Source organism: Podarcis raffonei, chromosome 10 (assembly GCF_027172205.1).
Source record: "Podarcis raffonei isolate rPodRaf1 chromosome 10, rPodRaf1.pri, whole genome shotgun sequence".
Classification (NCBI taxonomy): Eukaryota; Metazoa; Chordata; class Lepidosauria; order Squamata; family Lacertidae; genus Podarcis; species Podarcis raffonei.
The window spans coordinates 47,418,393-47,430,566 of record NC_070611.1 but is presented as its reverse complement, the minus strand read 5'-3'; the positions used below and the strand labels follow the sequence as shown (position 1 = coordinate 47,430,566).

The following is a 12,174-nucleotide window of genomic DNA, read 5'->3' as shown; positions in this document are numbered from 1 at the left end:
TCGGCATTTTAATGCCTGCTCATCCAATGAGCATTTGTTCTGAATCTTTTACAACCCAGAATTCACTGGATGATCCTGGGTTCTAACATGTGGGACAGAATAGATAAGAATTCTAGAATTGACAGTTTTACTTATAAAAACCATGTGTTTCCCCTTCTTCATTTTTTTAAAGTCTATCCCAGGTGCAGGAACATCTAGTTATGACATTGTAAAGAGTACATACACATTGACAGTTTAATGGCTCCTTTTTGGAGCTTGGTAAGGGTTCCTTGACCCCCGTTTAAAATTGGGAACTGTTTTAAATTCCCCTTCAGTTTCCTAATTTAGGGTGTGTGTGTGTGTGTGTGTGTGTGTCTGCCCACATGGCTCCAGCACTTTCAAGAGGCTCTGTGGTTGTGTGTCATACTCCTTCACACTCATTTGTGCTCCTGGAAAAGCTGTGGGGGTGGGAGGAGGAATACATGTGCAGGCTGCAAAACAGGGGGAAGGTATTTGAGTCCTAATAATGGACTCACCCTAGGAGGCAGCTCAGAAGGGAACTTTGGCTGTCACAGAGTCAGACTCTATTGTGTTGCCATGACGCCAGTGTGGCTTAATTCATCTCATGGAGCCAGTAGGACATCTCTTATTGACGAGGCCCAAGTCATGATGACCACGGGCACCTCAGTTAAAGCTACCAAGCTTGACTGTCCCTGTTCTAGAAGGTTCTATCTATTTACTCAGTCATAGTAAATGCCTGGAAGTAAGGCCTAGTGCTAGCATTCCAAATGAGATTTATTTCCCCATCTTCGGGTGGTGGGGAGGAGGGCAATATTAATGTACATACGTGAATGTGTGCACATGCCAATAGGCGAGGAAACATGAAGCAGGCAGTGAGAGTCTGAGAGAACTCATGTTCAGGTTTCCCCTGAGCTAAGAGTAAAGTGGGTGACACACCCATCCTATCTGAAAGCTCAGTTCACTGGTGCGATAATACATGTGAAGGAGTTGGGGGTGGTCCTGGCGAGTCCCTCAAGCTCTGGAACATCCCATTTCCCTTCCATAGACAAGTTGAAGGGCAGACGTCTGAAGCGAAGAGCCTCAGCAAGTACAAGTTGCTTGTTAAGGAACCTCGTGTTCTTGTGGGGGGCTCCATGCGCAGTTTAGAGCCCTGGTCATGTCTCCACAGGAAGAGGAGGGAAGCTTCCAGTCTGATAACCTTTCCTTTTAACTTGGAAGAGGGCCGTAAAAGATAGATGGGGACATACTTCAGCAAGGTGGCAGCTGCACTGTGGACAAGCCATTACAGTGGCCATCCTGAAACAAAGGCTCACTGAGGAGAAACTCACAAGTGAAACTGCTGAATAGAAACTTAGCAAAAAGGTCTGCTCTTTAAATTTGGGTCGGAATAGAAACAATGGATTCCACTATAGGTGTTAATTTATTCAGCTACAATAAGACAATTTTGTTCTCACCAATTACTGCTGCTGTGGTAATTTTCCAATATTTTTATTCTAACTGAATTGCCAGAGGCTGTGTACTTTCTGCATTCCATTGCCATTTAACTCTTTTACATTTGGTTACATTTCCCTGCTTTGCATGTGTGTATCTGACAACCGAGGTTCATGCTCCATGCATCTGGGCTCTAGTCAGTGAAAGTTGATGCCATTACAAACAAGTTGCCGGTTTATAAGGTGCCACAAAACTCTTTTACGTCTCCAACGCGACTTGAGCAAGGGGGAAATGCCTGGCAGAAATACTTCCTGACAACAAAAACTGGAACATAGTGAAGGAAAGCCAATTAAAATGAAGAAAGCAACCTGTGACCCTGGTCCTACAAATTTCTTTGTAGACTAAATAGGTCTGCAAAACAACGCTGAGGGTTTGGCGACACTACTTTGCGTTGGGGCCCTGAGTAAGAAATACATTTTCTAATGGGCCTCCCCCCCCAATCTTTGGAATCTGGAGCAAATCGCATTAATTTCCCCCTCAAGCTGGCAAAGGGGTGTCTTCCCTTCTTAACTGTCTTTTCCTCTTTAACGACATTCTAGGTTGTAACTTGAGAAGTTGGAAGGATGCAGGAGAAAGTTTAACTCGGCCTAGTTGCTCCCGCCTCCTTCTCCACCCTCAGTACAAACAGCATCCACGCCACGTCACCCAGTGCCTGTGCTGGGACTGCAAAGCTTTGGCTGTGATGTTCCTCCACTCCTCTGTCAGAGGGAGCAGAACGACTTAGGAGGAGAGCCAGCAAACCAAAGAGTTCCTTACAAAGTGATCAAGAGGGAAAAGCAGAAGCGCACCAAAAGTTCAAATTCTAAGCTCATTGCAGAATCCTGGTGGAGACAAAGATAGGCACTGTGAGTGTAATCCTTCCAAGAGAGGGAAAGGCTTAGCAGAATATTCAGTTGGAATAGAAAGGAATCATTTGGCTGTTGGAGGAAGAGAAACACCCTTTATCCAAGCGAGGAACCAGAAAGCATCTACTAAGAAAAGCGAAGAGGCCTGCTGTAGTGCCACAATCCTTATCGGGATATTAAACTAGCTGGTTTTCCTTCAGGACTCTCTGGGACATTCTTCGGCCAGCATGAACATATTTCGGATCCTGGGTGATGTTTCTCACCTCTTAGCCATGATCATGTTGCTGGGGAAGATCTGGAGATCAAAGTCATGCGCTGGTAAGTTCTTGTTCTCCTTCCCTCTTCATCCCGTTGACAAGGTGCTGGTGCAGAAACAATGCAGAAGGAAAAGAAGGGAGCAGACAAAGCTTCTGGGAGTTACTTATCACCAGAGCACAAACTGTGCCCCAGAGACTGAGGATTTGGGTTTGGCCTCAGCCTGCGTGGGTCACACATCTTTTCCTAAGGTGTGTTCACATTATCACTTTCAAGCACAGTGAATTTGTTCTCCCACCCCTGCGTTTCACAGCTCTTTCCCCTCTAGCTGTTCACATCAGCACAACTTCATTCGTGTCAGATTTGTTGGTGTACACACCAGGGAGCACGGATGGGGCACCCTGTGCAAAGGTGCTCACACATTTGCTAGAGCTAAATTAGGAATGGCTTAAGGACTCAAATTGGATTGAGTAATAGCACATCCAACGGTAGTATTTTGTAAGTATGGAATGCATATGCATTTTGGGAAACTGTTTTGTGAGCACAGATTTAAAAAACAGCACTGGAAACTCTGTGAGTGCACAGTAAGTGAGAGTGTGACCACAGCCTAGACTACTCGCCTAAGAAGCTGGATGTTTCAAGTCTTTCCCAGTAGCTTTGTAGGACAATGCAGCATAAATGAATTAACATGGAATATTGATAGGAAATAAGAGAACCAGCTATTAAAGCAAATAGCACTTGATAACTTACTGAGGTCAACACTTTCCCCATGTCTCATGCTAGACACCTGTCCATTGTATTGACAGGCAACCCTGCCCAGATGAGGTCATTTCAATGTCACGTAGAGATGCTCCTACAATATCTCTTTATGCAATTTTCAGTCACCATTGTTTTCTGCAAATTTTGAGATTTGTAGCCACTTGTCTGGGTTCCTTCTGGGCCTTTTCGCCAACTAAAACACGTTTCGTAAACCTGAGCAAACTAAATGCCTTGGGGGGGGGTGTTTGTGAATCCTTCAGCATTTCAGACAGAATATTTCCCCAGGGCAGAAGGGTGGGGGTGAGGGCTGGGAAGCACAATACAGCTGGGGAAACCTCCGCCAAGGATTTAAGTAAACTGGTAAAGAACAAGGGAACCTGATCGACAGGGAACAGAGAAATGGATTGCCCAGGTCAATGACTAGTCCTTTCACTCCCACACAGCACTCTTAAGTAAGTCTGCAATCCAATGGATATTTACTTCGAGGTAAGCATAGGACACTTTCGAAGAAACGTATATAGGACTGTGCTGTGCGGAACTGAAAATGTGAAACAGCACTGCATGAAATGCAGAAAAAACCAAAAGTGCCGTTTAGGAGGTGCATTTATGAACCCTCACCCATGTCTCCTATATATCTAATCTCCCAAGTTTTGGTGTTAAAAAGCAACCACAACAAATGGTCTTAATATACACTGCTTGTTCTCAATTTAATCTTGATTGTGAACTATGCTGCTGACTCCTTTTACTTTCTTGATTTCTCCTCTCCCCACTCCTCTTCTGCGGCAGTATTTCCATGGCCTCTTGTTAAAACTTCTCCTTCCATTCCTAGTTTCCTCCTTTCAAGCCCTTCCCACTGCATTAAACTCCCCCTCCCCCTTACGCTCTTTGTGGGTGGAATCAAGATTCGTTTAGAAGGAGTGGTGTTGTGATGTGGCAGTTGAAGTGGTATAGGCATATCACAGTCCCTGGTGTGGTGTATGTGTCCACTGACATATATCCTAGGGTATAGAGACTGTTTAAGTTTGTAGCAGGAGGAGGAATGAACTTGTGGAATCGAGTTTCGTTCTGTACGTTCAGCATAATTTCTGTGCGTCCTGCCTTTTTGCACTATCCCGTTGAGGCTGAAAAACAAGACGTATAGGAGCATCACTGTAAAAGGAAACTGCAGGGACACGTCTTGCGTTGCTGATTAAACAATGAGACAGGAATACTTGTCTTTGGTCTCTTTCACCTGAAGATGCCTATGACTGTTAAATATTTGCAACTGCCCACAACATTTATCCAATAAACAGCATAATTTTACTTTCTCATTTTACTGCCTTGAAAGAAATAATGATAAAGTGGAAAACTTTTGCTGAGTAGAAGGGAATTAACTGTGCACAGTTGAAAACGCTGGCAGCATTAAGATAAATTCAACAGTTTAATATTTGAGTGATGTAAGGTGGGAGAACTGACTTAAAATGGTTATAGTAAAATATGTAGGAATGATAGTCAACTAAAATGAACCATGGAAGGGGAAGGAGGGAAGTCATTGATTATATGATATTGTGCAAAATGTTTATTTTGAGATGTTAAACTATTCAAGAAAAGAAAAGGAAAGAATTATAGGCAGCTCTTTTGTGTTGCAAAAAACAATGAAGAGTCTTCAGCACCTCAAAGCAGGGATGGACAGCCTTTTTTCTACTAAAGTCCACCTTACCTCAGGACCCTTTAAGCCGGCATCCTTTTCGTTGGATATTCATGCTGATTTGTGTTCATGATGGTATTGGGGCATTTATACGCAGCTCTACTTTGAATACTGTTTGTGTCTTCCAAAGTTTTGGGGTGGACATAATACTTCGTTTCCAATCAGTGCATCACCCATACATAGATAGCTTCACACCATGGCAGTTGTGTCTGGCTTTCGTTGTGCTATAGTGCAAGAGTGCCCCTCCAGAAGGCAATAATGCCACCAACCTGTAAACCAACAATGACTCCCTAATCTACTTTTCTAGCTTTGATCTTCCAGTCTGTTTAATCTTGTTTCTCTGCATTCGGGAACTTGTTGCACTCTCAACACAGAAGAGGCTGGCCCAGTGAATATTGCCATTTGAACTGTTCAAAGTCGATCAGTATGGAAAGTGTTGAGGGCAGCAAAATGACTGAGCAAGGATTGAGAATGGTCTCTTAGTTTGGCAAGATACATTGATTGGAGCAGTTTGAATAAATCCAAAAGTTTTTGTGGGGTGGGGGTGGGAGAACAGCCATGCTGGCCTGAATTGCAAACAGCCCTACCTCAAGTGACATGCCACATGTGTAACATGAAAAACCAAGCACTTACAATTGCACACCATGCGTGGGATATTGACATCAGTCCCTTGTCATGGTCAGAGGACTTCTTGTTGAGCTTTAGGCTTTCAGCACCTTTCCCCCTCTGCAGAGGCGGGAGATCTTTGAGGATTGTCTGCCCTCAGAGGTTGATGGATCCAAGTGGTTTCCTGATCGCTGTGGAGGGGGTTGGCTGTTATGACTGGTGCTTCTGTTAAATATCTGTTAAATAGCTCCCGAGTGCTTTGTGGAGCCTGTTTGGCTCTGTGGTATACTACCGAATATAGGGCAAAGAAGCAATCTGGGAGATGGCTTGAACACAAGTGGAGGGAAACGCCAGACAAATACAACTGAACACTGGCGAGTGCGCATTTTTTTTTAGCTTACTCAGTGGCAGAGAAAGCAGGTAAGAAGACATACTTGCTACCTCCACTTCATCCTCACTATGCTATCTGGCAGAGCTTTTCTGGTTACTGTGGGGCCTTTTGCAGACTGGCCCCAAAGAGGCGGTAGAACCTATGGTAACTCGCTGTGACTTGTTTGCCAAGCATTTTGAGGATAAAATTGCTTGCCTCCGTCGGCACCTTAACTCTGCTGCTATAGCAGAATCTTGAGAGACGTCCAGAACATTGTTGAAAACATTCCTCTTTATCCAGGCCTTTGACCATTAAGTAATCTATGGCTTGTTAAAGGTGTGCGAGGGGACTGTTGTTATGATTATTTTATCATTATGCTGTGCATTGTGGTTTTTATTGTACTTCGCAAATTATGTTCTTAATGTCATACACTGCCCTAGGATCTTTGGCTAAAGGGTGGTATATAAATTTAATAAACAATACTAGTGTGTTCGCTAGCAGCATTAGGGCTGAGAGGGTTAGCAGCAGCAGTCTGTGAATCTTGCTCTGGCTTCCTCACTTTCCTACCTCCTGCCCCCCCCCCCCACTTTCTTTGAGCTCCACGTAAGGGAGTATTGTAGAGAGAAACCTACAAACATCCAGATGGTAGCCATGTTAGTCTCTTACAGAAAAAAGAGGCTTGTGGCATCTTAAACGCTAGCAGGCTTCTTGTGGCCTCCAGCTGTACAATAAATCTGTTAGTCTTCAAAGTACCATAAGGATCTTTTTGTGTTTCCATGAACAAAAACTGCTGCCACCTGGGGATCAATTACCTTTCTCCTGCGCTGCCCCCTTGTTTTCTTTCATTACCATTTATTTTCTACACTCACTTTGTATATTTGCCTGAAGTTTCCAGACAATATACTGTAGGTCAACTTGTCCTTCAGAAGAGAGAGGCAACACTGCTCACATCCACACCACACATTTAAAGCACGTGGTTTCCCCCAAAGAATCCTGTAGTCTACCCCTATAATTGTTAACATCCTTAACAAAGGTAAAGGTAAAGGTACCCCTGGCCGTACGGGCCAGTCTTGACAGACTCTAGGGTTGTGCGCTCATCTCACTCTATAGGCCGGGAGCCAGCGCTGTCCGCAGACACTTCCGGGTCACGTGGCCATCATGACAAGCTGCATCTGGTGAGCCAGCGCAGCACACGGAACGCCGTTTACCTTCCCGCCAGTAAGTGGTCCCTATTTATCTACTTGCACCCGGGGGTGCTTTCGAACTGCTAGGTTGGCAGGCGCTGGGACCGAACGACGGGAGCGCACCCCGCCGCGGGGATTCGAACCGCCGACCATGCGATCGGCAAGTCCTAGGCGCTGAGGTTTTACCCACAGTGCCACCCGCGTCCCCATCCTTAACAAACCACTGTGTTTATGCTGCTTTTCTGAGTGGGGCATCAATACAATGATGTTGTGTGGGTTATCTTTCTTCCCACCCTGGATCCTGGGAAGTCATCCACAGGTTCTCCAGTTCACTTGGCAGTGGAGCTGGCTTGTGTTGAAGCTGAAACAGCACCCTTTCATTCTCCGACTGTGCCTCTTCACTTGGCAGAAGGGTGGTCCTCTCCAGGCTGTGTTTGTGCTGCCAGAGGATTCAAGTCCGCCTCTGTGGGGAGCTCTGAAGTTTGTGGCTTGTGGTGCTAGTTGCTACCTTCCTTACCCAACTAAGGACTTTGCTTGTTTATTATGCCAGTGCCAAAGGCCCAGGCGCTTCTCCCGGCTTGTTTATTTTCCTTTATCATCTGCTCATTTAATTTCCTTTTTTGGCCTGCAGGTATCTCGGGAAAGAGCCAGATCCTTTTTGCACTTGTCTTCACAAGCCGTTACCTTGACCTGGTCACAAACTTCATCTCCATCTATAATACTGTCATGAAGGTAAGGGCAAGAGTTCAAGTGCTCTCCATCTAGTCAGTCTGAGATAGGAACAATTCTGGTATGTTCAGACCCTGATTTATAACTTTAAAAAAGGGCCATTTTCAGTGGAGGTAGAGGGTTTTCTATTAACATTTTACCAAAAGAATTTCAATTATAAAGAAATAAAGTGATACAATCACTCAGCATTTTGCTTCATTGAGATTGAAAAAGGCAGTCCATTCCCATCCCAAACTTGTTTATGAATGCAGAGCTACAGTGCTCAGGGCTCTAATAGAATAGCGCCAGTGCACACTAGGTTTTTGTTGTACTGGGGAGGGAAAGCAGACTGTGTCAGAGAAAGATGACATTTTAAATATGTGCAGGGCAGCCCAGCCTCTTCCCTGTTCCCCCATTGTTTAATCTATTCTAGATTAAATGACCCAGTGAGTCTGATTAGAACAAGGTGCACCAATTCTGAGGCTTGTAAAGCCACTCTTACAGCAGGTTAAGCAAGGGTGGCTAAGGAAGAACAAGAGATGTAGTTAATGGGCTTCCTACGTACGTGTGTGTGTGTGCGCATGCGTGCGTGTGTACATGCATAAAAAATACATGCTGCTGCTTATCATCTTAAGAGTGTATTAAAGGTGCCAAACCAGAGTATCTTAGGCGAAATAGGAGGTAATGACAACAAACTGAATCTTGTCTGCAATCAGCCAAAGAACAGCCAGCAAATACTTAGGTTAGTGGGTTCCAGCAAAGACACGGCTCTAAAAGTTTGAGCAGACCAATCCTCAAAAGATTTGCACTATGAGAAGTAAGTTGATTTTTGTATTCCTCTGCAGGTTGTTTTCTTAAGTTGTGCCTACTTTACCGTGTACCTGATCTATGGGAAATTCCGGAAAACCTTTGATAGTGAGAATGACTCTTTCCGCCTCGAATTCCTTTTAGTTCCAGTTACAGGCCTGTCATTTTTAGAAAACCACAGTTTCACCCCATTAGAGGTAAGAAAGCCATACATATTAAGTGGAAGAAGGTAGTAATTGCTTCAAGTTTCCTTGAACCTTTGGTGTCTGGAACTGAACTTTCTTTTGCCCAATGGTGAAAGGTAAAGGTGGCCCAAAATAGTCATGTTTTTCTCTGGACTGATTCATGTATTACTAACATTTAACGTGGACTTCCCTTTATTCTTTCCTTAGATTCTCTGGACTTTCTCAATTTACCTGGAATCAGTGGCTATCCTTCCACAACTTTTCATGATTAGCAAAACAGGTGAAGCTGAAACTATCACAACACACTACCTTTTCTTCCTGGGCCTCTATCGCGCTCTCTACCTTGCAAACTGGATCTGGCGCTACCACACAGAGAACTTCTACGATCAAATTGCTGTGGTGTCTGGAGTAGTACAGACCATCTTCTACTGTGACTTTTTTTACCTCTATGTCACGAAAGGTAAGGATCACAGAATGCTGGCTAGTCAGTGGCTGAAACTGACCACAATTGTGACAGAGATCAGGCAGGTCAGCTATAGCTCTGCTCTCCCCACACTCCCCGCTCCACAGAACCTCTTGGCTTTGTTTCTTTTCCACCCCAAACATTTAACAGCAGTTGTCTGAAAGACCACCTGGTCCTGTACAGATGGGCAAGAGCACTTAGGTCATGTAGGAAAATTCTGATTGCGGTACTGCTGCTTGCGGAGTATCATGGGACAGTGATTTGAAAATTGGCATTCAAAAATGCAGCGTTGCACATTCTCCAGCGGGAGGGCCCCCAGCAGTAAAAATTCAGAATTAAGCAGCAGCGTATGCCATTTGTAAAGCATCAGCCATCAGCTACTTTCCAAAATCTTGTAAAGACTTCCTCCCTGACCCATAAGAGAGGGCCATTTTATGTGCTTGAAGACTCTGAATGTTTTTATTCTGCTTTCTGTGTCTTGTTATTTTTTTAAAATACTATTTTTATATTGTATACTGCTCAAGAGATTTTTAAAACGTTGAGTGGTTGATCAATGCTTTTAAATAAATAAATTACATGAAATATTAAACACTTAGACCCAACTCAGAAGCTACCAAGCATGTAAGACAATTTCTACATTGCTATATGAGTAGTGTGCTCTGCATGTTAAAGCAGTGTGAGGAAGCCTCTTGAGGGTGGGGAGTCATCTCAGATTACCAATACTGTAAACTATGCAAAACACTCCAAAAATTATTATTTTAGCATACGACTGTTTTAATTATCGTTCAGCCTGTTATTAACTGCTTCACAGGTTATGAAATTCTAAGGCACTGTGACCGTAACATGTGCAGGGTTTCTTGCTGCTATTAGTAACAAAGATTTGTACACAGGTGACAAGAGTTTATGGAATCTTCTCATCCTAAAGGGGTTGCCTACAAAATGCTTATTGCTATGTTGGGGGGTTTTGTAATTCACGAGCTAAAAGCACCATTAAAAATGGCAGCATGAATGCATTTGGTAGAGGCAAGGTGGCATTCCTTTCTGTCAGAACAAACAGTTTAAGTCTCAATTCATTTTTCCCATTTAGTATTAAAAGGCAAGAAGCTGAGCCTCCCAATGCCTATCTGAAGACACACGGAAGCGAAACAAGTTCCTGAAGACCCCGCTCCAGGACTGGAGGATGTCCTCTTCCGCTTTTTTCCCATATGGCTCAGCTCGCATTCAGAGAACTTACCTGCTTCTCTACACTGTGACTAGCAGACTGTGCCTGAGAGATTTGAGGTCCAGGTGGCTAACACTTTAGGCTTAACACTTTCTAATTTAGTGTTGGAACAGTATCTACGTTTTCTTTTGTATGGGGATGTTTGTTGGTGTTTGAACTATAACAAATAAAATAGTGTGAAGTATCTTTTGGTATATTTTTCTCACAATTATCTCTCTCTCTCTCTCTCTCTCTCTCTCAAATATGACTATCAAATCTCTTTTCCAGGCTAAACATTCCCAACTTACTTAACCATTCCTCATAAGGCTCTGCTTCCAGACCCTTGATAATCTTGGATACCCTCCTCTGCACACATTCCAGCTTGTCAATAACCCTTTTACATTGTGGCACCCAGAGCTGGACGCAGTACTCCAGGTGGGGTCTGACCAAGGCAAAGTACTTCTGCTGATGCAGCCTAGAATAGCATTAGCCTTTTTGGCCGCTGCATCACACTGTTGACCCACTTATGGTCCACTAAGACCCCAAGACCTTTTTCACATGTACTAGTAAGCCAGGTGTCCCCCATCTTCTATTTGTGCAGCTTGTTCTTCCTGCCTAAGTGCAGAACCTTATTTGTCCCTCTTGAAATTCGTTTTGTTAGTTTGGGCCCAGTTCTCCAATCTGTTACGGTCATCTTGAATCCAAATTTTGTCTTCAGTAGCATTAGCTGTCCCTCCCAGTTTGGTCCATCCAGGTCCGTTATAAAGACCTTGAGCAGCAATGTGGACCCAGGAGAGAACCCTGTGGCACCCACTTGATTTTTCCACAACGCTGAGGAACCATTAGTGAGCACCCTTTGGGTTTAGCCTACTATGGACATTAAAATGTTCATTCCTATACTTGTTGTATAGAGAAATAAGATATTTCTTACTGGGAAAAAAGCATATGAGGTTCTACCTTTTAAATGAGAGAGAGTTCAATCTTTATTGACAAGTATTTTTATTCATACCTACAAAAGAAAACAAGATGGTATCAAAAGGACAATTTACAAACTAATAGTAACATAGCTTTTTAGTATGCTGTGCCTGAATACCACAGAGCTATGAATCCTTCCATTCAAGTCTTTGTTAATACAACAGGAATGTGTTCAAATACCAGTAAGGGTTGAAACAGAGCACTGATCCGACCCAAAAAGCCTCTAAAGTTTAGAGTTTAAATCTTTCAACTTAAAGCCCACAGAGTAATTTATTTGGAAGGGAAGATGCTGGACTGGCATTTCGACAGACGTTTACTGGAGAAACTATGGACATCTCCGCTTTGTCAACGGGGCTCTTTAGCTGGTAAGTGGAACCAAGCAGCACCAGAACATACCAGAGCATTCAATGGTTGTTAATATTCGGCATGAGCTAACAAGATATTCCATGATACGTTTCTAAAATGAACGTTCATTTCTGATCTTTTTAGCATTGAAGCTTACTACTAGACTTCTCATTTCTCCAGTGTTACAATTACAGAAGTCAAATGAACCAAAAGCTATTTGAACTGGCAATTTTCCCTCTCACAGTCTGTGCCAACAACCTACCTGTATGTTGCGTGCAGACACACAATTTTTT

General features: G+C 43.6%; 1 protein-coding gene across 1 annotated transcript; it reads left to right on the top strand.

The window, feature by feature from the left end:
* The first annotated feature begins 610 nt into the window (after positions 1 to 610).
* On the top strand, positions 611 to 10,766 carry KDELR3 (KDEL endoplasmic reticulum protein retention receptor 3). The gene is made up of 6 exons (XM_053407044.1): positions 611 to 704; positions 2,031 to 2,654; positions 7,829 to 7,929; positions 8,751 to 8,909; positions 9,105 to 9,357; positions 10,448 to 10,766. The coding sequence occupies exons 2-6, from the start codon at positions 2,564 to 2,566 to the stop codon at positions 10,486 to 10,488; spliced, it is 645 nt and encodes a 214-aa protein (XP_053263019.1). The 5' UTR covers positions 611 to 704; positions 2,031 to 2,563; the 3' UTR covers positions 10,489 to 10,766.
* Positions 10,767 to 12,174: the final 1,408 nt, after the last annotated feature.

What these genes read in the sequence shown, in the direction of transcription:
- KDELR3 (XM_053407044.1), top strand. Translation starts at nt 2,564, where the DNA reads ATGAACATATTTCGGATCCTGGGTGATGTTTCTCACCTCTTAGCCATG. An exon ending in ACAGTTTCACCCCATTAGAG is followed by an intron (nt 8,910 to 9,104) that starts GTAAGAAAGCCA and finishes TTCTTTCCTTAG; the next exon opens with ATTCTCTGGACTTTCTCAAT. An exon ending in TTACCTCTATGTCACGAAAG is followed by an intron (nt 9,358 to 10,447) that starts GTAAGGATCACA and finishes TTTCCCATTTAG; the next exon opens with TATTAAAAGGCAAGAAGCTG.